This window comes from Chamaea fasciata, unplaced genomic scaffold (genome assembly GCF_029207755.1).
Source record: "Chamaea fasciata isolate MVZ Bird 193981 ecotype frontalis unplaced genomic scaffold, bChaFas1.0.hap1 SCAF_1, whole genome shotgun sequence".
Taxonomy (NCBI): Eukaryota; Metazoa; Chordata; class Aves; order Passeriformes; family Sylviidae; genus Chamaea; species Chamaea fasciata.
Window position 1 is genome coordinate 119,415,260 of NW_027094086.1, and position 27,566 is coordinate 119,442,825.

The 27,566-nt window shown below is 38.5% G+C and overlaps 1 protein-coding gene across 2 annotated transcripts in view; it reads left to right on the plus strand.

The window, feature by feature from the left end:
• HIBADH (3-hydroxyisobutyrate dehydrogenase) overlaps positions 1–23,787 on the plus strand; it is an 86,258-nt gene extending 62,471 nt beyond the window's left edge. For both annotated transcript variants that reach the window (XM_066195218.1, XM_066195227.1), the window contains exons 5-8: positions 7,130–7,263; positions 7,806–7,882; positions 14,889–15,045; positions 22,806–23,787. In XM_066195218.1, the coding sequence (XP_066051315.1) occupies positions 7,130–7,263; positions 7,806–7,882; positions 14,889–15,045; positions 22,806–22,964 (527 nt within the window). In that variant the 3' untranslated portion in view covers positions 22,965–23,787. The remainder of the gene's footprint in view (positions 1–7,129; positions 7,264–7,805; positions 7,883–14,888; positions 15,046–22,805) is intronic.
• Positions 23,788–27,566: the final 3,779 nt, after the last annotated feature.

The window sequence follows — 27,566 nt, forward strand, 5'->3', positions numbered from 1 at the left end:
AGTAGTGTTTTGAGTTGACATTTGAGATGCCCAAATTTGCTTATAAACAGGAATTGTAAGTAGTAATATGAATATCACGCGAGGGAAAAATAATAATGTGCACATCACCATCCCTTCCTTAATTCAAAAAAAGAAAACAAACAACTTTGGTTCTCTGGACTTGGGCAGCTCATTCTTTGCAATCTTCTTGTTGCTTTTTCAGCAGAAGCTGGGCCATTGTGATATTTATCTGAATTCAAACAAGGCTAATTAAAAGAGCTGCTGACAGTTGTTGTGATCTGACTTTGACTGGAGCTTGATGGTCATTATGGGTAAATAATGAACTAGGTCTGCAAATGTAGCAGCTGCCAACTTGGGGTAGAAGAACAGCTATTGCGTCCAATTTAAGGATCTATCGACCGCTTCCCTTTTCCCTGCAGATCTTCTTCCTAGCAGAAAACTAATGTTTTATACTGCTTTGTTTTGTGGTTTCAGCTATTTCTGATACAGTCTATAATTTCCTCTTAAATATTTAACCTAGTCCATTATTAGCTTTCAGAGTTAACAACTTTTCCATTGGGCTTTCTTTGCATTTTTATTTTGTTTTGTGGGTGGGTTTTTCACAGTTTGTTTTTATATACAATGTAACTGCTTAAATAGTGATTATCATGTGTATTTAATTTGCCTGTTGCTGCAGAATAAAAATCCACTAGGTTTTTTTCTCTGTACAGCCATAATCTCACAAATTGTATAATTCGATTATGCCGTGAAAGAGATGTTTCTACTTCCTTAAGCATGCTTTTTTCTGGATTAATATTTGAGTGCTTGTTGTATAAATCTTGAAATCACTGACCTGAACCTCCATTTCCATTTTTGCTCAAAAATCACTAGCTTATGAGGTACAATGATGCAAAGCTCTATTTGTCAGAAGAGGGAAACAGCAATGACTTTCATTAAGGGGCACTTCCAAGTACGTTGTCACTTCATCATGAGCTTTGCCTTGTCCCATTAGCAAGTAGGAATGGTACCTTAAAGGGAAAATGGCAGATTTTAATAATAGATTAATTCCACTTTCTTCTAGAACCCCTGGCATTATAAATGCAGTACAAACCACAGAATTTGATATACAGAAGAACTTAGTGCATCTACCCAGCATTTGCTCAGCTGCCATTAGAAAAGGCAGCGTGCATTATGTAAAAGGTACAGAGGCACTTGTGCATTAGTGCATAATGCGGCAGAACTAGGGATCTTGCTGGGAAGAAATGATCCCAAGCGTGCCCCTAAAAGACAAGTCTTGCTTTGAGATATAATGATGAAAAATTGCCCATTTATTTGTGTCTTTGCGTTTCAGCAAAAACGAAACTTGGACTCGTTGACTGTCGTGCTACCGCAGGGGTTTTGTGCACGTTTGTGTGCGTCCGCGGGCACGGGCGTTTCTGTGCCTGCTTGGAAAGGCTAGCAATACGTTAACAAGGGGTTATGTTATGCTGGTTTATGTTAAACCAGATCACCCCCTAACATGTGCAGAGCCATTCATCTGTGTCACCAAGACCCAAGAGAACATCTGACATGGACTTCGAAACAGAAACAGTGATCACTTACAAATCAAACATGGCACGCTCTAAACCGATTGTGCACGGCAATCTTTTCGAGAAAGGACAACTAATTGAACATGATAAAGTGTAAAGTTAATTAACACCCTTAAATTTGTTGATTACTTTCACGGGATTATATTGTTCGTTGAGGAGCAGCTTTCTGTCCCAGCTGTCGCCTTTTTAGCGAATGTCGCTGGTAAACAATAGAGACACCATAACAAGTCGTAAATGGTCCCTGTGACAGCAGCCCCTTGTGAGGCTGCATCTGTAGAAAATGATTAGAACAATTGCATTTTAAAGACGGCTCACATTGCAGCCCGGTCCCATCGGCCCTCTTCTTTATCTCTGCTGATGGCAGACTGGTTAAAACATTTAAGTTCTTTTGAGCAAATTCAGTGATTTACTGTGTTTTAGTTATACGGCAGCAGAATAGCTTCATAGGTCTAGCTTTGATGCTGATTTTTATAATAGGGAGAAACACAAGCCCTTGGAGTGGTGGTGTGCTGTGGGGTTTTTTCCTGAGTCTGTTCCATTTACTCGTTTCCTGGAAATAGATTGATGATGGCAGACATTATCTAAGAAGCAAGTAGAAAAAAATTGATACCCTATTTCTATTTTATAAAATAACTAGTCTCTTCATGATTATTTAAAATCTATAGTATGCTTTTAAATATTCTTTTATTTCCAGTAGGGATTTATAGCAAATTTTGCCTGTACATGCCTTTTAATTGGTTTTAGATTTATATATGTAGCAAAACAATAGTAACCTTTTCAGTTAATCTTTCCTTGTGTATCTTGGTTACTTTTCATGAGTTGCAAAGACAGAGTATTTGGTGTGAGCTGGCAGGTACTTTAAAAAATCTGCTTAGTCCTTAAAAATACACACTCACACAAGGCACGCAGATGCGGCCTCTCAAGTTCAGCCTATCAGAAGGAGAGCAAACATGACAAGAACCTGCTTGTTTGAGGCAGCTACAGTTGCTTAAACTGCATTTAAGAAAAAAAAAATCAGAATAAAAGACTAGTGTTCACTTGCACTTCCCAAAGTGGAACAGGCAAAACCTTAACTCCTGTGCTTGAAGGTGCAACATCGTAAAACAAGATAGGGGATTAAAACTCTAGCAATGTTCTTCTTGTTTTGTTTTTTTTTTTTTTTTAATCTAGTTTAGATCACAAAATTAGTTGTTAAAATTGCAACTAAATGTTGAGTGGAAAAATAACAGCATAGATTAATTTTTGCTGAAGCTTCTTGATATTCTGGCCTTCATCTTCTACTTGTCCTTCACAGACTCTGAAACAGCTCCGTTCGTATAATTTTGGTCTCAACTTGGTCGGCAATGAATTTTTTTATCTGCAGGTGCAGCGCAACAGTGGTTTAAATATGTTGGCACAGGGATATGCTTGGGGCATTCTTTCCAGCAGTGTTGCTGTTTTCAGCATTGCCACTGTGATGATGCTGTAATACATAGCCTTATAATACCACTTCTTAACTTATCTGCCCTCTGTTCTTACAGAAATGTAACAAAGCTGAAATCAAAAGCAGATACTTTCATATAACACCTTTACATTAACATCTCTTCTGGAAAATTGTGTTCTTAATAATAAGCAAACTGGTGGAAGCTACACAGTATAGATGTAGCTATAGAGCTAAGACCTTTCTGGACTTTTTTTGGAACTGGAAACATTGGTGGCAAATATCAAAACTTTTTGCAGCAACATGAAATACTTTTTAAATAAGCGCAGGAAAGTGAGTTTGGAAGGGCAGTGTGTCTGTCAAACGAGACTGCTTGACCTGGACGCTAAAACTTGAGGTCATCTTCAGGCTGTTCCATGGTAGCTGCAACCAGTTGCTGTTGTCATGTGAGGGCTCCTAAATCTCCATCCCTATTTTTGTCTAAAATATTGAACTTAAGAACGGCTCTGTAGCAGGTTCACTGAGCAATCCGTCGGCAGTCAAATGAGAAACACCTGGACTGAACTTGTCCCACAAGTAGCACAGCCAGATGTGACAGGATACTTTGAAGTGCAGTTTACTTTATGTATCTTTATTGATAAAAAAACTTAGTTTTGCAGGTCTTCATCCAAAACCTGCTAGTACGAAAGTGGAAAACCAGTCTCCAAGTGGATATTCCATACTGTCGTGCTACTCTGTAACTTCTCACCATATTTTATCCCAGTTATTTTCTTGCATATCCTCTCAGCTAACTAGATCTCTTATATTCTTCTTATATTCTTCTGCAATCCTGGTTCTGTCAGTTTATATCTCTGGGACAAACTCTGGTGCTGTTGTGACCAGCAGACTTGGAGCTGATCTGCTCTGTGGGATCTGCTGATGTGATGACCTTGCAGGATTCTGCACATAGATGTGGGTTATCATTCTAGAGAAACCAAGACTGCAGCCATGGGCTCCAGCAGTCTTGCTTTGCAGCAGAGAAGGAAATCTTAACACATGCTAATCATAGACACAGTTTCTCTGAAAACTGTTCCCCAAGGATGTGAAGAGACTTTTTGTATTTTAGAAAGAACAGATAGATTTTAAACTGCTTTCAACCCTCAAAGCAGCGGTACATAAAACATCTTAGGTGGTAAGACTTCTTTTAAAAAATCAAAATATGAAAAATAATAGTTAGCACATTTGAATTGCATTAGCTGCTCTGCATCTCCATTGGTCTCTTTAGTGTTTTAAAAACCAGTAACATTTAACTGGTTGTGTTGTTGGTATGGAAGCTGTGATTGTGAAAGAAGGCTGTGCATTCTTGTATAATGATTTTTTTTTTAATTTCTATTTTTAGCTGAAGTTACAGTTCTTGTACTCCCAGACTCCATGCCAATTTTTTTTAAATTGCCCGTCTTAAAAATTTGCTGCGTTGCTCATTTGATTCTGATAAAATAGCAGATAGTTGGCAAGGACCCTAGATGATAAAATCTACCATGAAGTAAATAGGTTTTTGTTTTTAAAACAAGAATTTTCCAAGCCTTCTGCATTATACAACAAATTGCTCTCTTTTTTTCTACTTAACTAATTTATTTTTGCTTCTTGAGATGTGTTTGAACAAGTGAGAGAGTGCAGCTGTCAGAAGATTAACCAGCTGAAAACTATTGTCAGCATTAATTTTGCTCTAATAAATGAATCTCTGAAGCTATTTAGCAGTCTGTAATCTAGATATAAGGCTATTGACCTATGATGGATAGTACTGGATTTTGTTTGTAAGCTTTGACTTAAATTGTCTACTTAATTTGCTGCAGGTCAGATCACAGGATTAGTGGTAAAGGCCATTATGTGGTTTGAATAAAAATAGCTAGAGGAATGGAATGAAAATCATTGTGTTTATTAATGTAGCAATCTTTGCGGTCATGTACATAGTGAGCTGGTAGCCAAAAAGACAACAATGACCTGTTTGTGCTAGCTAGTTTGGGCATTGCTCTTAGCCCAGTTCCTGGGAGTTGCCTGGAGAGGAGTTGTTCAGCTGAGATCAAGGATTGGCTGAAAATTGGGTGTCTCTCAACCTGGGCAGGAACATCTTCACCACGGTATATATTTCAGTGCCTCAACAGTGTTCTGTGTACAGAGCAATTGTTTTATTCAAGCTATGGGTCTGAGTTCTACTGGACGCTCCAGTTCCAGACTTTACAGCACAGAAAAGACACAGATTTACTGAAGTGTGTCCAGCTAAGGACCATGAAGATGGCAAAGAGTCTGGAACATCTCTCATATGTGGAGAGGCTGAGACTGTTTAGCTTGAAGGGAGGGCGCAGGCACATTACCAATGTGTATAGAGACCTGATGGGAGAGAATTAAGTAAAGGAGCTATTCTCCTCTCAGCAGTGCCCAGTGACAGCACAGGAGGCACAAATCACTTATGAAATTCCATCTGGAGCACAAGAAAACACTTTTTTTACTGTGAGGGTAGGCAAACAGTGGAAGAAGTTGCCTAGAGAGGCTGTGGGGTCTCCATCCTTGGAGATACTCGAAAGCTGACTGGACACAGTGCTGGGCAACATGCCTCACCTGGCCCTCCTTGAGCAGGGGGATTGAAATATCTTGAGAGGTCACTTCCAACCCCAGAAATCCTTTGATTCTAGGTTCTAATATAGGCTGAGCAGGTCTTTACTGTTGGCTGGTTTTGCATAACTGGTAGGTATTTAGTCTTTTTGAGACTTTGATCTGTCAAATTTTTCTGAAATTCTTCAGTGACTTAAAAAGATGATATATGTTAAAGGGCAGGATGGGAAAAATAAACACTTGGGAGATACAGAAAGGGGCATTTGTTGACATAGCCACACAGGGCAGTTGCACACAGAGAGAGCAACAATTGAAATTTTTATTGAAAAGCAAAAAAAAGCTAAACAAATTCTTCAGTGTGAAAAGCTGCAGTGAAACTGTCCTTGATGTTGTAAACAAAGTCTAAAACTGACCACTTGCTTAGCTGCAGTACAGCACTTCAGAGCACTGTACCTAATTGAGCATGTTTAATTTGAAAGTCAGTTGTTATCTGCAGCTGTACACCCTAACCGGCCAATGTTTGGTGCATAGCACAGAAAATTTATTGTGGCTATGCTTCTTGCCAGAGTGAAAATTAGGAGTGAGGAAGCTGATTTGTCAATCAGTTTAGGACAAATTTTCCTAGCAGTTATACTCATTAAATACTGGGGATGAGGAAGTTAGGGATGTTAAGAGTAATTCATATTAGAATTAGGCTTCTTTTGAGGAATAGAATGTTTCATGGATTGGAGGTAATAAATATCACATGAAGAAATTGCCAGTGTTGTGCTTAGGAACTGTGTATTCAAAGAACTATGGTGTGTGTTTACTGAACTGTGCTAAAGACAGGACAGACTACAGGAATGAAACTGGGAGTAGTGTGTTTGTGTTTGTGTGTGTGTGTGTATGAATAATTTTTACATTGTCTCTACATAGTAATTGCATCATTGTATATGCATTAAGTTTTTGTGTGGGGAAACTGACTTAAAGCTTCTCAGATTAAGGAGAATTTTGCTTTGGATTAAGAACATCATAAACTGCAGAAATTCAGAAGACTTGGTTTTATATTCCTGTGTCTTTTAGCTGCTCAATCATGTGAAAATCAGGGAGCATTGATAAAAATAAGCCTAGGTTTGAAAAGGCTGATAAAAGCAGAGTTGTCTTTGAGAAGTTGTTTGTTAATGGTTGCATGTGAAGAGTAGTTTGACAAAACAGAAATTTTAGTTAGTAATTCAGATACAGTGAATTTTGTGGAGTGCAAAGTTGCAGGAAAAGTTGATTGTTTCTTTGTATAAACTCTAAAAAGTGACTTCCAGTTTTATGCAAGTCTTATGACTTTTCTGCTAGTGTGCCTGGAAGATAAGGTGGTTTTATCTCCATCTGATATTTGAGAATTAAGATTGCTGATCTTTTGAGTACTGGGAGTGTAGGGTTACTTTTACATAGAATTTAAGGGGTTCATTGTAAGTGAAGTATTAGTTTTGCATCATCAGATCCTTACTGGTAAGAGAAACTGCCTAACTTTTTGAGGCTTTTTAATAGTGTTATTAAATCCAATGTTATCTTGATTCAGGTGTTGGAGCTGCTCGAGCTGGGAACCTTACTTTCATGGTTGGTGGAGTGGAACAAGAATTTAATGCTGCCAAAGAGTTGCTGACATGCATGGGTTCTAATGTGGTTTACTGTGGAGAGGTTGGAACCGGACAGGTAATGCTTTCTGAAGGGCTAATAGCTACCTCAGCCTTTCCTTTTCCTGGCTTTTTATTTATTGATGCCTACTCTTTTACTCTAGAACTAAATGCATGATAATATATCTTCAGAGTTGTTTGCTTGTCTCTAGCCTTGTATTTGTAAATAGTATCAAGGCAGTTTTGTGCAGTATGCTGGGTAACTTAGCCCCAAAATCTGACTGGTATTTCTCCACACCGGCTTGTTGAGATCATACTTCTTAGGGGACAGACATTTTAATTTTGTTTCATCTAAATTTAGATTTACTGGATGTTCTGAAGGACATAAAACCCCTACATGGCATGTGTATTTACTGAGCAGTACTAGGAAAAGATGGTATTTTTAATCTGTGAAGAAGCCACAGAGCAACTTTCATTAACTTTGTGCTATCACAGATCTGTGTTTACTCTGGAAGAAAGCTGCCAGAACATTCTTGATCATGTTTTCCTGGGCCTAGTTGATTCCTTTATGTTAGTTCTATGAAAATGTATGAACTAATTGATGGTTTCATGTGTTTCCAGGCTGCAAAGATCTGCAACAACATGCTCTTGGCCATCAGTATGATTGGAACTGCTGAGGCTATGAATCTTGGAATCAGGTTGGTTTGATTTTTGTGGTGGATTGAACACCAGAAAAACATTTTTTCCATATTTACAATTTTTATGTATTATGGTTGATCTTTGCTGAGACAATGATTAAAAGAAATAGGTAAACTATTTGCCAGAAGTTGTCTTACAAAGCCATGAACAGGCTAAAGGAATTATTTAACTAAAGGAGGTGTTTTCAGCATGAGAATAACCTCTTGTATTGGCTGCATAGGTTGTTATATTCTACATCTGAAGTTAAGAGTTTATTTTTTCTGCTGTAGTGCAGCATACAATAATGTTCGTCTTTCATTATAAACATCCAGAGCTAATATAGAGGTAAGTTTTTGTTTATATTCTAAGCTAATGTACAGTTTAGTCAGAATATTATACTCCCATATGGCTCTCATTTGCTTTGTTTATTTCTTTAATTTTTCCAAGATATATTGCAAAGTGAAACTTCTACTACAGTGTGTATATCAAGTCAAGATGAAAGCATGAAACAGAACATCTACCTTTCTCTGGCTTTATGAGAGCACTTTGTCCTAATTGCCAAAACTTCTAGTTTGTCAAAAAGCTGCAGTATGCTCCACTACACTCTTGCTGATGCTGAGTCTACATTTCTTTTCTAGAATGTGGTAGATCTAACTTTTAAGTGACATCATATTTGAGCAAAATTACTTTTATTTTCCAATTCTGATGTATATGTTTTGCTGTTGTCTTTGTCATTTTGTTTTATTTTCCAATAGAGTGCATGCAAGTACCAGTTCAATATCAAGGTATTTGAGCTTTTAATAAATTCCAGATCAAAATCATTTGCAAATTTATAGACAGAGAAGTCCCATGTTTGAAGAGATTATCTTGCAATTGTGTGTCTTTTAGGGGCTTTTCATGAATTATTTATCTGCACAGTTGCATCCTTAAAATTTGTCTGCTAAAACTACAGATACTCTAGGTACCTATCAGCAGGTCTCAGTTGTTTTCATGTGGATTTGATACACTATAAAAACAGCAAGAGGGCATCAAATGCTTAAATAAATAAGAAAAAGAACACCTACGTATGCGCGCATACGCAAGACAATGTAATGGATTCACATTTCCTCTTAATTACCATATCAAGATGCAGTTGTTTTATTGAATTGCCCTTGTCTCAGATGTTAGACTGTCTTGACCTATTAAGTTGTCATGTTGTAATTGAGATAAAAGAGGAATTTGCTTTGCATCAGTGCTAATTGGTTTATCAATATCCTGTACCATTTACATTTTAAAATTGAGAGTCTGTAATATACTGAAGCATGTCTGCATCAAGCCATAATAAAACCAGTAGCATTGTTTACAGCTTTTGTAATCCAGTGTTATCTAGAAAGCTTGCATTGGGTTCTGATTTAAGTCATGATTCACTTAATAAAGCATATGCAACTAATTTTTTGTTATTATCTACATTTGTAGAAATTACTAAAATAAAATTAGGAGGTTGGGAAGAGGGGTATTCTGGACATGTAAGCCCTGTGAAGAGCAAGGGGATGTCTGCTGTCACTGTAGCTTGAAGTTGTTTAGAATTTTTTTCCTTTCCAGTTTAAACTTTGGCTGAATCTGTATTCAGCATTTGTGAGCAAAAACCCAGTGTGAAAGTAACAATATATAAGCCTCCCTACCCTACAATTAAGGTTATCAAGAATGAACTGTATTTATCGTAGAAGAAACGTGCTGATTTTAAACCAAAGTATAGAAAAAGCTGAATCTCATTTAGTCAAAAACTGCATGAAGTTTAAGACAGAGGTGGTTATTTAAATCCTTATGAAGTAATTTAGAATCCTTGCATCGATTTTAATTTAGTGTGATTTAAATCTTGAGAAGCAGATGACTTCTGCTTATAGCTAAGAATAAGAGCTTTCCACTTGGAGTGCGGAAATTTCTAAGTTAGAAGTTTACAGTTGTCATTCTAATTATTAGAAGTTTTGCTATATTAATAAATTCAGGATTTTTTTTTTCTAGTTTAAAACTCAAAGGTTAAGTGTGGCTGCCTCTCTGAAGAGAGTAGGAAACTGAACTTGATTTATTAGATTGATGCTTATCTAGTGAAAAAAGTCTGACTTTGACTTAATAAAGGTGGTAAAGGATACTGAAAATCTATAAATTTAGGATAGGAATTGTGGAACTTAGATATGTTCTTACCTTTCAGGTATAATATAAAATGTCTTTATGTCACGCACTGTGTATATCTGCTACATCATTTAAATTGAGAACTAAGCACTTTGAATATGTAATTATTCAAAATACTGCTGTTTGAACTAGATGTAGCTACAAAATCATGTTACAACACCTTCCATAAACCAATATATATGCCAAACTTAAGTCTTCAAAACAATGTGATATTAATTCTATTTATAACCCACTTCTCTAATGTTTTCATATACCATGCGGTCTAAATTTTCATTTTTCTGAAGCAGAGTGACTGTTTTACTAATTTCAGATTTTTAAATTATTGTTTTATTTATTTTATATTTGAAATTATAGAATTTTTCCAAACTTCAACATAAGTAGCAAATAGAATGTGGTGAGGAGGAAAGAAAACTGACATTAATGAACAAAAATTCCACAATAAACTCCCAGAAAAATAGGCCACATTGCTATGTAATTTTGCATTTATATTTCATTTGCTTTACTTGAACATCATCTTCATTTACTAATGAAGATGACCATTTTCACTGGAAGTTATTTGGATTAAATTGCTTAAATACTTTTTAAAAATATTCTCATCCTTCGTTCTGACCAATGAAATGTTTGTTTTGTTCAGTTTTTCCATTATTTTCCTGATTATTTATGAATGTTACTAGTAAAAGTTAAAAGGTGTGGCAGCCATTGCGGAAATTAATTCACATCGTCATTTATATTTTCTTTTCCTTCTAGCGTGTTAGTGCAACTTGTCAGAAGAAAAATATTGAGCATGTTTGCTGTACAGCTTTATCAGTAGTGTACATATTGCAAAATACTGACTTACTGTGTCAAACAGACACACAGAGTACATGTAAACCGTCCAAATAAGTACAAACATGAAGTGATACTGTCCACCATCAGAAAATACTTTGCTTTTTCATTTTGCTGATCATCTCAATGCCAGCAACTGTTTTACTGAGCCCTGAGCTCCAGTGAAACAATTTCTAATACTAGCAAAATAAAGCTCAGAAATGAAATACTGCTGATACCTGGTTTGTGTTTAGGTCAGATGGAAGGTGCTGCCTGACAGACAGTTTGTGGTCCCATTGGAAACCGCCTGCAAAGACTCAAGGAAGGGCCTGTGTGTTGACACAAGACAGGACAAGGTTGCTTAATGTAGTTGGGATATAAGAGACCAGGAGAGCAGTAAGGGCTCTATGGTAATAACCTCGCTGCAGAATCAATTTGTACTTCCAAGAGCAGAGAAGATCATCTCTATGAGGAGGGACTGCAGTGCCACCCCAATTTATACCAAAAGCTGCAAATACAGCTCCTTCCTAAGCGATTTTACTCTGCGGATTTGTGCCCGCTTGTTTTTTTAGGTAAATATAGTGACAAGATGGTAAAAGAACTTTTTCTTCTCATGCTGAGTTTAAACATAGTCTCAGTCTCTAGATCTGGCTTCTGTGAGCACCCCTGAGCTATGGACGTATCACGAGCAGAAATGGGAGTTGACAGAGTAGAGAGAAGCATGTGCAACAGGCTGAGAAATAATTAGCCCTGGACACATCCCCACTGCAAAATGTAGGAAGAATACCTTGAAAAAGAGCTCCAAGGTGTGGTTCTGCTGTCTTTGGTATAGTTAAGTCTCATGAAGGATAGTAATGACACTAGACAGCATCTCCCTTGTTTAAAACACCAATGGCAAAGTAATTTTTAACTGGGGTAGAAGGGTTGTAAGGCTCTGCTTGAATATTTGCACCTTTATACAGTGTTTACCCAAAGCACCTTGAGATGGACAACTCAGCTACTTCAGTTGTTACACCTTAAAATGAGACCGGGATATCTCATCTTTGTTGTGAGACACTATTTCAATTTCTGTATCTGTTCCAGACTGAACTTTGGGAGGAATACGTGAAAAATTCAGGCTGAGGCTTTATTAGTACTCAGCAAAACTTGAATTTTGAGCAGTGGCATGAAGGGATCTTATTTTAACCTTTTTTTTTTTTTTTTTTTTTTTTTTTTTTTTTTTAGTATGTGCATCTATTGCTTAGTTTGTGCTGTTCACTTCATTAGGAATGTTATTGAAGAAGCATTGATTTGAGGGAGCAATTGTTTTTGTTCTATTATGAGTACAGTTAATACATGGGCTTCTTTTCTACTTATAAGGGAGAAGAACATTTTGGTAATTGTAAATTCACACGCACATGCACAAGCTCTTGCCACATCCAATGGCAAGTTGTTATGGGGACTGGCAGACTGTCATCATTTTGATAGCTTGAGCAGTATATCTCCTGAACAGCAATGGAGCTCTTATGCAGAGAGTATCGTATGTTCCCAGCCAATTTACAGGGAAACAGCAATAACATTTTATCATGGTTGAGAGCCCAGTAGCTGCTTCCTATTAAACTTGCCCTTTCAGATACCTGTCTTGGATTAATTTGTTGATTTCAAATGGAAACTCAGTCTTCTCCACTGAAGCATGACTTTCTAGGATAGACTCTTGCTGAATGACAATTACTGTATATTCTGGATGGTTTCAGACCATTACAAGCTTTGGGCACGGTGGAAGACAGAGGACTTCTTCAGTAACTGATTTTAATATATGTCTAATTTTAACTGTCAGTTATATATGCACCAGTGGATGAATCTTCAGAAAGATGAAATGCAAAGCACTTCCAACTTGCTCTTATTAATGATACACTTGCTGCAAAGGAGAAAAAAAAAATAGGTTCAGGTCTCCTGAAGAGATGCCGCATGGTGTTTAAGAGCAGTGAATTTTGAAGAAGCAGGGATACAAACTGACACTATCTTCCCTTTTCTTTTCCAGGAGCAAAAATATGTCAGATCTAGTGCAAGACAGTATTTTACATATCTGTATAATACATGCGTATCTTTTAAAGTATACTTTCACAGAGAGGTAGTTGGAACACTGTAAAAAGAGCATTCTTTGAGAGGGCTATATATGTTTTGAAATAATAAGCTCTCTGTCTTGCAGTATACTCGCTGCTGTAATTGCAGGCCTCTCCATGCAGCGGGATATGGCACAAGCAGGCACTACACTGGAAAAAATACTGATCTGTATGTAACAATGATAAGGAAACAAACAAGTCAAGAGATTTGTTTGAGGGGAAAAAAGCAACTTCTGTGTGTTTGAAAGCTCAGGCTTTGAATGCTCCCAGTGTGGAGCAGTTTTTGATTACTACAAATAAAACCATTATTCAGAGTGGCTCTTGATGAAGACTTTTATGGTGAGGACTTTGATGTACTGTGCACAGTAAAAATGCCATTCAAATACTGCGAAAACATACTAGTGCTGGAAAATAGAGTTTATATTTTTAAATAAATGATCATTATAAGCATTCAGTTGAATCAGCAGGTTGGAAAAAAATGGGGAGGAGCATAAAGCTTGATCCCATTTAGGCCAGTGGAGACTTTTCATTGAATTCCAGGGGCTGCTGCATTATTTAATTGTAAATAAGAGTGCACAGCAGTACTGCTAAAAAACTGTCTGAAATACAGAAAATTATCTTGCTTTGCATTAGGAAGACAGACTTGCAGGACACAGTGCCACTATAGGAGTAGGAGCCATGCTACAGCCAAGTGTCTTAAACAGAGGTTTTCAAATCCAGAGTGCCTACTGGAGTAGATAGACATGCATTTTAGCAACTGTTCCATTGGTAATGAGCTTTTCTCATCTACAAATTAAAACCTTGAGTGCTATAGTGCCTGGAAGCACTGTTAGGCTATGGGGATCTGCAGAAATCTGTGATGTAAGAAGTAATATAAAAAACATATTAAAAATATAAAATAAATTTGTAGAAAGTTGTGATATATCCTTTTTAAAATGTCCGTTTCTCATCTGGAATTGTTACTGGAGATAGTTCCCTTGCTTTCTCTTTTGTCCTGTGTGTAGCTGAACATTTGTGCAGTGCCAGATAAACTGCTGCTGCTTGTCCTTGGTATTAATGCAATTGATGTATAATTACACTTGCAACTTACTATCAGCATAAACGTGAATTCATAAGAGGGTTAATTTCTTATAATATTGAAGAAATTTCAGGGTCTGCACCAAGCAGCATTTTATGCCATCATCTCCGTGGTAGAACAAATGACGTTTCTACTTGGACAAGCTTTGTTTTATTGGGATCAGTAACCTTATCAGCAGCTGACCCAGAACTATAATATATGTTTGCGAATAGATAACATATGTCACAGTGAAATGCAGACTTGCCTCATAAGCAGGAGCATATAATGAAGATTTAATAATAGCAAAGACAAGAATGCACGGATGTATACGACAGTAATGTTTTTTGAGACAAAAAAGCATTTTAATTCATTTTTATGCAGCATTTTAATTCACATTATTAGAGCAGAATCAATTGTGTTATCTAGTTTACTTCAGAAATGCACTAATGTTCACATATAAACGGATTGCACAACAATTTTCATGTTGCCATACTTGCTTGTGAATTTTTTGCTTTATTCAGAGAACACTTTGATATGAAGAACAAGTACATGACTTAGTAGGTGGCAGAACAGAGAATGCCTTTAAGTAATTGAAATACAAGGTAACTATTATTCTCAGAGGACCTTTAATTTGCTTGCACTTTCAAAATTGCTCGGTGAAGAAGATTTGCTTAGTGCAAAAGGAAAAAAGCTTTGAAAACCTATTGCTTAAATGGTGGATTGATGCTCTTTAATTTAAGATACAGCATCCCTGCCCCCAATATCAATACTCTGTCATTTTTCATGACTTATAAGAAAGGGAGAGGAATGATGGTAGGGTCCTAAGTTATAAAACAAGTCACCCATGTCTTTTGCATTTTGACATTAACACTTCTCTTCTTTGACCTTTGACAGATTAGGCCTTGACCCAAAGCTGCTGGCCAAAATCCTAAATATGAGCTCAGGTCGCTGTTGGTCAAGCGATACATACAACCCTGTTCCTGGAGTGATGGAAGGAGTACCAGCAGCTAACAATTATCAAGGTGGCTTTGGAACAACACTCATGGCTAAGGTACGTAACACTTGCCTGTCGAGTGTGTGCAGTTGCTTCTCTCTGGGCTTCTAGCAAATGGTCTTCTCAGTGAAAATTTGTGATTACAGGATAATATATAGGCATGAATAGAGGGGAACTGAGCTCTTCCTATAGCTCTGAATTAATGAGTTGTTTAGAGGGCTTTTCCTTAGTCTCCAGCTTTTTTCTAGCCACTATTACTGCTGAGCTACCCAGTGAGGTTATATGCATGATCTTTTTGGGTTCTGCCTTAATAAATGAGTCCCAATTGACTTGTGGGTATAGTGGGCGTTCAGCAAGCTATTCAGGTGCCTCCTGCATGACTGCTGTAGAATTTAGGAGCCCAAGTTCGAGAGAGAATTCAGGGAAATCCAAGTGACTTAATTAGGTGCTGATAGTGGCATAAGCATCTCAGATTTTGGGCCTACTCTCTTCCAGATACCTTTAACTGTGCTACTGGACGTGCTTTCTAGTAAGCCGTTCCTTGCTAAGCCAGTTGCTTGTGTGCTTGTCCTTCTGCCTAAGGCCATCTGGAATGCAGAAAGCAGCCCACACCACCGCAGGCTGATCTTCTGCAGGTTTCTGCACCATTCTGTGAGCTCTCCTGAATTGTCTCAGCTGGTGACAGAAGAAGGGCTTCTCATGAGTAATTACCTAGTAATCTAAATTGCTTGTCCACAAAGTGGGAGATCTGGGGTTTAGGTCCTTCTCAGCAGTAGGAAGTTGAAAACTACTGTTATCCCATCCCCAGGGAGTGCATTTACTGCCATGCTCTTGACTTTTCCAGGAAAAATGCTGTCCTGAGTCACTCTGTGGTCAGGAAAGCAAAGCTTTTAGAGGCCAAAGGAAAGTAGGCAAGGAGGTCAGAGCTCTGCATCCCACTGTTAGGACACACAGTTGGAGGAAGGAGATACAGAACTCTGACTCTTGAACTACTTCTGCACTGAGCACAATGATTGCCTAAGGTAAACTATAAAATCAGCTCTGGAAGAGATGTCTCATCTAAGTGCAGGATATAATTCCACACTGAATATCCGATTCATGGAGATACTGTCCTGAGGGAGGCATTTGAGTTCACGCAGGATAGATTTTATGCATACCTGTTTATTGAGTGCTCCCAACTGGTAAGGCATTCTGTCCATTTTCAGCTCTTCCATGCAAGTGGAAATGTAGCACTCAAAACTAAAACAGCATTCTCAAAGCTGGTGAGCAAACTCAGATATTACCATGCAAATCTCCAAAGTGCTGGAGCTTCTGTGTATAATATCTGCTTATTGATACTGTTCATGTCATTTCACAGTTGATTTAGGACAATTGGTGCATTTGCCCACTCAATGAAATTAGCCAACTTCTCTCCAGAGCGGGTCCAGGGTGTTTTGCACGTGGTAGCACCAAAAACTTTGCTAATGCTGCATGGCTCACAACCCCCTATATTTCATATTTATGGACCAATGACCAGGAACTTTCTTTTCTCTGGGGAATGTGTTAAAATATTGAAAAGTGGTAGGTTTTACACTGTGTTCATGTCATTGAACATCCGGGACAATAAAGTGTTGTTTAAATTTGTAAAAAGCTTTAGGTTATTGCTTGGAGTTTGCCAGGCAATTAGAGATAAGCAACCTGATCTCGGCCCTGCCTCAAGGCTTGTTGCCGTGTTATGTGTTGTTTTCAGAATCTGTTCTGCCTGTTGTGCCGTGTTTCACACTGCAATCTCTATTCTCATGATTGACAGCTCTCAATCTTGTCCAGAATAGCCTCATAGTATAAATGCAATAGGGGTGCACATTTTCTTCCCTTTTTTTTTAGTTTCTTTCTAAAGGGTTGATTTTTTTCCTTTGGTCTACTTCTAAGAGAGACCTTCATCTCCCCTGGAAGATGCCCTGAAGGATCCTTCTTTAATTGAAGGAATAGCAGCCTGGTTTGTGCCTGTTGAAACTGCCAGCTTTTGATTATGAAGCGTCAATGATAACCAAGAGAGAGTTCCTCAGAGAGATTTGTAATTGCTGTTCACCTCTTCTGACTTGCCTCTCCTGACAGTCCTGCAGACTGTCTTCTTTAGGCTAGAATCCTCAGTAAGATGGAAGACATTAAATTCCTCTCATGCCTCTTGAACTATACTCTGTTATTCTATATAGATAGAAGATTTCTTGAATAAGTAGCCAAGACAGCTGATCAAGTTCAGGCTATTCCTTGGTGCAGTGGTTCTCTACCAAGACACTTCTAAGACACTGCTTTTTAGTTTATGGAAAGACTTCTGCTACTACCCATTTCATCCTGATGTGTGACATACTCTGCAGCATGGGAATTGTTTGAGATGGGGACTTTTTTTAAGGGAAATACAGAGCATGATTTTGTCACTTAAGAAACAAAAAAAGAATGTTTTCTAAGGAGAAAGAGGTAGGTAAAACCCTGAGGTTGAGAAGAAAATATTCCGCAGTGAAAATATCTAGGAATGCCTCGGTAACAGTCACTAAACACAGTTACTAAACGTCAAGTTCCTGCTCATGTATCAGAGATGGTGGAAGTCAAAGGCTTTCTTAAAATGACTTTAAAAAGTATTTTTAAGAAAAATCTCGCAAACTAAGCCAGAGGATCCTTATTTTAAAAGTTTGGGTCAGAAAAGTTTGCCAGACACTTATAAGAAGCTCTTTGGTCATGCAATTTGATACTGAAACATACAATTTAGTCAACTTAATGTGAAACCTGCGCTAAAGATTTTGCATTTAAAAAAATCTAGTTTAGTTTACCATGCCATGTATGTGTCCAAGGCATTGGCAGGCCGGAAGTTCCATCTTTCACTGACAGCACAGTTGCTAATTAAATGTCAACTTTGGATCCTGAGAAGAGCTAGATTTATATCATACTCCTCCTGAGTCATGTCAAGACAGCCTTTGAGCTTTATTCCAAATGGCAGTTTCATTTACGTCAACTGCAAAATAAATGTAAGGAACCAGGTAATTCCAAAGTGGAAGCAAATTGTGAAAGAGAATCTGTTCCCCTATTCTAAGCTGAGGAAAAGTGTTAGAATATTCAGTGCACTGAGACATTTAGAAGATGTTGTCCGTTCCAAAAAGTATGAAAGAAGCCATAAACTATGCTCTTATTTTTACTTTTCCGAATACGTCAGCGAAGGGAAATTTCTTTCAGAGCTGTTTTGTACTATTTCACTTGAGGAATCTCCAACCTCAAGTGAAAAGATGCAAAATACTTTACAATCTGAAGCTAAAGATAAGCTTTACTTAAATTTTCTTGGTTTTTTTTCCTTCAAAGCTCTAATTTATAGAATGGAGTTTTTAAAAAGCAAAGCAACCTTCCTGCTCTTCAGTCAGGAGTCCTTGTCCATTTGACTATTGAAATGGTATTGAATGTTTCAACCATCTTGGAGCAAGACCTTTGTTATTGAAGTGAACAGAGCTACTTTATTGCCTTGGTTTAGGAATGCTATTCCTCAGTTTAGTACTCCCATAAAAAAAACTCTGTGAACTGCTCCCTTTCCCCGCCAGTCAGAGACACAAGAGGGAGGGATCATGGGTTGAGTTAAGAACCATTTTTGAGAAGCAGCCATGACATAAGAACAAAAAAAGTAACAGCAACAATACTAGTAACAAAAGAGAGGATGATGTAAATGCAAAATGCTCACCAAGCCCAGAACAATAAAAAACAATGGTGGACAGACGCACCCACCACACTTTTCCACAACCAGAAAGGAGCATCCAGAAAGGAAGCCAGAGTGTTCCTTTCCCCACCCCAGTGATGACCTAGGATGATACCAAATAACGCTGGGGTTTTGACATGGTGCAAGGCTCTACCCCCTCACAGCTACTGCAAAAAATTAACCTTGTCCCTTGCCAAAACCAGGACATTTATGAAATTGTATTTGTGCTAGCAGTCCATTCAAAATTTTCAGGGATTGTTTCTGTTAATGTTCCTTCAGAGAGAAACAGATCACAGTCATCAGTGTCAAGTACTTTCACTAGTTTGGAGTTAGATTATTTTGCCATTCTAATACTCCATTACATGAGTTAAGCTATCTTAAATAAAATTATATTATGGGTACAAATTTCACAAAGAAGGTTTATATATGTCATGAAGTATCTTAATGTATGCAGGTTAAAGTAAATGTTCCTAGATTTGTCAGCTCATCAGTCTTTCAACCGAGAAGAAATGATCTGCCCTGATGCAGATGAAAACTATTTTGGATCCTGTGACATCTGATATGTGTGTTTTTCCCATTTTCCTGGAGCTTGAAGTCATTCGAGGGTAATAGGAAAAGTAACTATAATTCTGATTTGTATCAGAATGACCTTTATAGAGCCGATTTACAGATCGAAGTGACATTTAGAGAGTAGAGTAAGATCTTGAATTTCCTTGTGCTAATTCAAATCCAGACACACAGAAAGTAAAGACCTGTCTTGTAAGTCATCCCTGAGAAGTCAAAGGTGCTCTCAGCAGTACTACAGTCTTTCAGTTCCTCTGTATCAACGATGGGGACCACCTGTCAGAATAGGGGAAGAGCGTCTTGGCTTACACGCTTGCAGAGCTGTGGTGAAGAAGGCTTTAAGCTAAAGTTACTGGGGGAGGGGGAACCTGCATTCATCCCACTCTTACCAGTTTGATGCCAGTGACAGCAATAGCTGTCCAGAGCGTGGAGATGGATTGCAGGTCCAGCAGGAGAGCACTTGAAGAGCAGCACAAAGGAATTACAGCCATTCCAGCCAGTAAGTTGGCTTCATCGGGGCCCAGTTTAAGGGCCCAGTTTAAAGGATCCTATGCAAATGCTGTGTGTCCATGCCTGCAGGGCCGTGACCTTACTGGCATCACTGAGACATGGTGGAGTGACCCCTCTGACTGGGATGTTGGAGTGGAAGGATTCAGCCTCTATGTCAGTGACCAGCTTCAGTACATGGAGCTTCGCCTGGGGATGGAGGAGGAGCTGACTGAGAGCTTATGGGTCAGGATGAAAGGGAGAGTAGGGACAGGTGACATTATAGCGGGGGCCTTCTGCAACCTATCTGACTGAAGACTAAGCAGATGAGACAAATACAGACAAAAAGGATCCATCTCACATCCACAAGCCTTGGTACTCATGGGGGACTTCAACCACACTGATGACTGCTGGAGGGGCAGCACAGCAGGGCAAAAGCAATCTAGGAAGGTCTTGGAATATGCTGGTAAGAACCTCCTTCTCCAAAGATAGAGGAGCTAACAAGGAGAGATTGTTATGTTGTACCTTTTTCATATCAGCAAGGAGGGGCTGGTGAGGAATGTGAATCTCAAGAGCAGCCTTGGCTGCAGTGACCATGCAGTGTTGCAGTTTGAGGTCCTTAGGGCAGCAAGGAGGGCGCACAGCTAGTTCACTACCCTGGACTTCAGGAGAGCCAACTTTGGCCTCTGCAAGAATATGCTTGGTACAGCACCATGGTAAGGCCCTGGAGGGAAGAGGGTCACAAGAGAGCAGGTTAATATTCAAGGATCTCCTTCTCCAAGCTCAGGAGCAGTGCATCCCAACAAGGAGGAAGTCAGGCAAAACAATCAGGAGGCCTGTGCTGATGAACAAGGACTTCCTGTAAAAATTCAGTCACAAAAAGGAAGCCTACAGAGGTTGGAGGCAAGGACAGGTAGGCTAGGAGAAATACAGACAAATTTTCCAAGCAGCCAGGAATCAGGTTAGGAAAGCTAAAGCCCTGATAAAATTAACCTGATCAGATACTTCAAGGGCAGCAAGAAAAACTTCAATAGGTACAGGACCTCATATAGGGTTTGGACTTGGTAGCCCAGGATTTGGAGAAGGCTAAGATACTCAAAGACTTTGACAAGTCTGGGAGGTGGGCCCTTGCAAACCTCAAGGGGCTGCACTTGGGTTGAAACAATCCTAAGCACAAATACAGGGTGGGCAAAAAATGGATGGAGAGTAGCCCTGGGGAGAAAGACTTGGGGGTGTGGGTGGACCAGAAGCTCAGTGTGACCTGGCAATGTGTGGTTGTAGCCCAGAAATCCAGTCACATCCTGGGATGCATCAAGAGCACTGTGACATCAGGTCGAGGAAGGTGATTCTCCCCCTCTGCTCTTGTGAGACCCTCCCCCGTGGAGTGCTGTATCCTGCTCTGGGGCCCCCAACATAAGAAGGTCATGGTCCTGCTGGAGTGAGTGGTGAAGATTGTCTGAGGGCTGGGTCATCTCTCCTATGAAGACAGGTTGGGAGAGTTGGAGTTGTTCATCGTGAAGAAGAGAAGACTCTGGGAAGACCTTATAGCACTTTCCGAGACTTACAGGAAGCCTACAAGAGACCTGGAGTGGGACTTCTGGAGATGTAGTGACAGGTTAAGGGCTAATAGCTTCAAACTGAAAAAGGGTAGATTTAGGCTAGATATTAGGAAGAAATTCTTTACTTGAGGGTGGTAAGGCACTGGCACAGGTTGCCCAGAGAAGTTGTAGATGCCCCATCCCTGGAAGTGTTCAAGGCCTGGTTGGATGGAGCTTGGAGCAGCCTGATCAAGTGGAAGATGTCCCTTCCCATAGTCGAGGGCTTGGACTTAGATGATCTTTAAGGTCCCTTCCAACCCAAACCACTGAAAAACAGGAAAAAAATCAACCACACAGCACATTCTATAAACCACCATAGTTCTGAATGGATGGAAAATCTAGACATTTCCTAGTAACACTTGAGAGGTTCTTTTGCAATTTTCTTGAAATAGCGACTCCAACCATTGATTTCATTAGCAAGACCTTAAAAGCAACATTCAGAACAGGCATTAGTTTCCTACTTAGTCAAGAGATCTTTTTATATATATCCAGGCCCTTACTTAGTGCTTCCCTCTTTGGGTTGTTTCATGTCTGATTCAGCTTAGAGTTCAAGACACCCTCCAGCCTAGCCGGCTGACTATTTCTGGCCAGCTATAGTTAGTCACAGTACCTGGCACTCACCTTTGGGTCCTGTCCTATTTATTTCAGATTATAACTGTAGTTGACCAAGGAGGACACACTTCAAATTAGTCTTCTTCGAACCCTCCCTCCCTTTTGTTGACCAAATACAGTATTTAAAAACACAGTGGAACTATTCTCTATATGCCTCTACTAAAGAAAGTCATTAAAGAAAAAGTCACTCAAGAAGAATTTTGAGTTGTAGCAGGGACAGCCTGAGCGATTCTCTAATACATCCTTCCAATTAGGCAGCAAACCAGTTATATTCACTAAGTGGCCTATGACTTTCATTTTGCTGTTAACTGTTTACATTATAGTAAATGTATGTTTGCTCAGTGGCTTCCATTTTCTTGTTCTTGAAATTTCTGCTGCCTGATTTTTAACCTGTTTATAGTAATAAAGAACTTCACTTGCCAAAAGAACTAAAATACACTCTTAGAATCTATGTGAAATGCTTCAGTGGATAGCCAGGGAGATTTTCTTACTAGTGATGACATACTCAATGGGGAAAAGTAGTCTGAGTCTTGCTACCAGGTTACATAGTGATCTAGAATCTTCAAATTCCTCCTGTTCTTAAAGTGGTTCCTGCCTTGCAAAGTTTGAGGTTTTTGAGGTTACTATTTTGAAAAATAAAAACTACACAAAACCTTCTTCTTCCAGGTCTGAAATTTTAAGACTGGAATATTGTACTTGCTGGGAGTAGAGTTCTTGTTACAGTGGAAGCCAAATAACCTATAATATGTACATGGCTGTTTATGTCCTTGTTGTTTCTCCCCTGACTTTTTCTCTTTTTCTTTCCTTCCATTCTTCCTCTCTGCCCTCTTCTTGCCCCCACACAGGATCTTGGCTTGGCCCAGATTTCTGCCACCAACACGAAGACACCAGTTCCTTTGGGCTCCCAGGCACATCAGATCTACAGGATGATGTGTGCCAAAGGCTATTCCCTGAAAGACTTCTCAGCTGTGTTCCAGTTTTTACGTGAGGAGGAAAGCTTGTGAGCTGTCCTTTGGAAACGGACACAATAACAAACCACTTTTTTTTATCCTTATAGCTCGTTTGGGAAGTTTGTGGGTTTAATCAAGTACTGTGCGTCCTGCTCCCATACAGATTAATCATCTTTGGCTGTCCAGATCACAATGAACTCCAGAGTTTCTTTATAATTCTTGAAAAAGCAAGCCACAGGGAAGGGATTGTTTGGCAATTAGCCAACAGCAAGTCTTTTCTTTTTAAGAATCATCAAAGTTTTTTCACTAGATGCAATAAATAAATATTTTTTTTATGAAACGACTGTTCACATATAAAATAACTTACGTTATGGCTACAAACTTAGTTGAATCATGAATAATAAGAGAATGTTTTATTTCAGTTTTATCATATATAGTGATCTATTAAAATTTAAAATTAATACCTTATGGAAAAAAGGAATATATGTTCAATGAGGAAACACGTCTTGAGATGGATTTTTTTGGTTTTGGACCTGCTAACCTTGAGTTGTTCAGAAGTTAATTTTTCCTGGGATTCAGGTTGGAGATTAAGTTTATAGGCATGTGTTCCAAGTGGAAAGCTGTTACACCATGTTTACCTGATAGACTTAGGTCGAATAATATAGAATGTGTGTCCTTCTTGTAAAGCTCCACTATTGTATTTTGCTAACCCAATTTTATATTTTCTTGTATTCTGTCACGCATTTTCAGAACTCAAGATCGATGCTTACCAGAAGTTCTAATAAAGTGTACATTTGTTTTAGGTAATTACTAAAGTATTTTAAATCTAAACAAACCCCATTATTTTGAAAATAAATAAAATCTATGCTGGTAAATACTTGCTGCATGATTATTTGCTTTTTTTTGTTTTGGTCCAGTCTTGTACACGCAGTATTAACCAAAACTTATACTAAGTGGTCTTATTTTTTAATTTGCTGGGTTTTCTACAGATTATCAGATATCTTGCAAACCCAAGCCTTTCAAAAACTCTTGTTGTGACAGTGATATATTTGCATATGTATTACCTTAACCGTTCATGTCTTACTGGTCTTGCCAAAGTACAGGTACATATTTGGCTTCATAAATACTCATGCTGATTTTATGAGAACTACTCACATTCAGACTCTAGGCTTAATGATCAATTATGCAACTACATTCCTGTTTTGGTTGTGTGATGGATCCTTTTATAGATGCACATAAGTTTATCAAAATTATGTGCTTGAATTAGCTAAATTCTGTCAATAATCAGACAACTTAGACACCATTCCAACAAATTAGTAACATCATGCAGAAGTTATTTAAGAGTAATAGTTGATCTCTTCTCTTTTTGGCTTTCTTTGAACACTGTTTGACATTCCAGGTGGTTCAGGGATTTGGGATTCATTTTTGTTAAATATGAGTATAGGACTACTGAGAGCAATGGTACTTTTAAAGAAAATGTTTGTCTCTCTTTTGGTAACAATATTGTTTCTACAGGATTGCATTCATTCAGAAATTAGACACAGAACTACCTGCGGCACAAACAGCCACTCAGGTGCTACATGGCACCATAGTTGCAGATGTGTGGTTTGACCTTTGCTAACAAGATCACATACTACGACATTTATTTCCTAAGGGACTCCTGTCTCACATAATACAAAAGGTAGATCTAGTCTTTTTATGAATTTGGGGTCAAGTAGTGAAGGCTGGTTTTGACAGTGGGATCCTTTTTCATTTGGACATTTTATAATGGATGAGGTAAGGAATTGTAGGAGTGTCCTGGTTAAGTTTTTATCCTCTGTGTTTGGCTTGGACATCTGTCTAGCATTGCAGCACTTACAAGAGACTCTTCCTTCTGCCATCCACCCCAGCCTGTGACAGCATTTGCCATGAAAGTGTTTTCTGGTAACCCTGGGTTTACCTGTAGGCCTGGGCTTGCAGAAAGCATGATCATTTCTTTTCTGAAGAACATTACATGCACATATAATTGTTGGGAGTCATGAGGGAAGAGAATATGCTCAGTAAAGAGAGGTTTTGAAGTTTTTAGCCTCTAAAATCATAAAGCTTCTATTAAATATGGGGAGCCATCATTGTTATTTTTATGTTCCTCTCTAAGGCTTGTAGCTTAGGCTTCCTCGTGTTCTTTTCTCCTCCCTCACAATCTCTCATCAAATTTTTAATTCTCACTCCAAAGCACAGGGTGCTCAAGTTGGAGGAAAGGCTGCCAGAATGCCATTTTGGCAAACCAAGAAAGTGTTCTATGGTCTCCTTCTTAAAGAAGGATTGTGGCTGAAATTAAAAACAAAAAACAACAACAACAACAACCAAACAAAACAAAAAACCCCACAACAACAACAAAAAACCGAACAACATTTTCAGGGCAGACAGCCAGCACATAAAGTTTTGGAACAAGCAGTTAATTTGGCAAAGTCAGAAGCAACTTTTTAAATAAATGTTATTATAGAAAGTGCCTTGAAAACTTCAATGATGTCCAATACGTGAAGCCAGTAATATGATTTATATTAAAACACTTTTTTTTTCTTTTTTTTCCTTTTTTTTTTTACTAATTCTGCAGGAGAATATTGTATGACTGTGTATGTATAGTGATGATAGTACATGCTAGGTGTGGCTATTCTGCATGTGTGTATGTTTGTAATGTATCTTTTGCTGAAGGTATACTTCTGCTCTGTGGCAATTAGGCAAATACTAAAATGATTATCACTGTCAGAGACAGGTTTTGAAAACTGTAATTTGTTGAGTTGAACAGAAAGACAGTAAAACTGGTTGAATTTCTACACTAATTACCATCCAGTACATACACGTAAATTGGGTGCAACAAATTAATGGCATCTTTTGTAAATGTCTTAAAGGGAAACTTAAAGGTGACTTCTTTTTAATTTACTTCGAATATCAAACTAGCCCTCCCATCATGCTTATTTTGGAAACTCACCTATATCAAATGCATTTACTGACTAGTAAGAAAACATTGACAACCAATAAAAGTAGTGATTTTTTTTAAAAAAAAAAAGTCCTCAGCAGCCTTCTCTCACTTATGATTCGGTATAACCCATCTTAAGCAACTATTTTTGGTGATTTTTTAACAGAGGAGGCCTTCTGTTAAAACCTCTGAGTACTGTATTGCATTATGCTTATTTATGGCTCTTACAAGCCTCAGGAGGAGGAGGAGGTGTTCTGACCAAGTAAAAGTATTACATGTGGTAGTCTGGCTCTGCTTTAATCAATGAGAATTTGGCCATTAAGTACAATACTGCCAAAATTTCAATGTGTTTTGAACGCCCGCGTGATTACACTGCAGATGTGGCCAAGATGCATCTGTGGAGCAGCTCAAGCACATCTCTCTGGCTGGGATTGTTCCACGTTAGTGGCATTAGGATTATGAGAGGTCTGGGTGGTGACTGCGAGAGGAAGGAGCCAGCACAAGCCACTGAAGTTTGTATTTCCAGTCTCCATCTGAGCCTTGTCCCACACTGGATGAGGGAGAGAGATACTGAGTACAAAATAGCTGCTGTCCCTGCCTGCATGAGCATAGAGCTCCCTGTCTTTTCAGCTGTTTACATCTTAGAGCTCTGCCACAAGGAGATTTTATCAAATGGCTTACAGAACTGAAAAATGGGACACCCCTGAAGCAGGCAGAGAAAGCTGCCATCATACAAGGGTTACTGTATTTATGCAGTAGATGTCTCTCTTTTGGTCTGCCAGCTTGATTTGTAAGATCAAATCTATCCAGGCACAAGTCTGAGGGTACTAACTTGATCAGTAGTGATACCTGTTGCTTTTGGTTTGTTTTTACACCATCGTAATTTTTTCCTTCATATAAAGATAGATGAAACTCAGTTTTCCTCAAGACAAGTTGAGAATATTGTCTGCCTTTGTAAGACTGGCTAGTAAGCTGTGGAAACTTTGAGGCGGTTTGGAAACTTCTGTTGTGTTTCCTTGGTGCAGTGATATAACGTGGAGTTAAGAGTTCTCTGCATTATTTTAGACTTTAGGTTTACTAAAATCCTCTTAAAGTTTGGGGGACTTGGAGATGTCATTGATTTCAGTATCAAGTTCTTAGAACTCTTACTGCAAGCCTTGCAAAAGTGAAAAATCACACTTCAGGAGTGGGAGAACTTTGGTTCAACATCTACAAGTTAGAATAAATGGTGCTTTTGAAAAGCTCAAGCTTTCTGCAGCAAGCATGTCTTTGTCATTCTGTGCAACACTACAATGGATATGTGGTCTTTAAAGGCTGCTGGTATTTTTATGATTTGTTGCTTTCTATATATGCTTTGTCACAACCTGTCCAGCCTGCTGGCACAGTTACACATTAATTTTTTTCCAATAAGAATAATAGTAATGGTTACAAAGTTTCCTTGGGTGGACAGAAAATTAATATTTTTATGGCTGGTACGTTCAATAGATGTATGACATGGAACTAGGCTTCCATATGGCAGTGATTTTTTTTGGCTTTGGCATTCATCATGGATTGTGAGCACTTGGGGTAAATTTGAACAGGTGGATAAACCTTTCTAAAGTACTAAATGTCTCATAACAACTACTGTATAATTAAAAGCCGTCTGGCTCTTTCTGCATTTACACCTAGCTCTTCCTTTTGACCTTGACCCTAAGATGAGG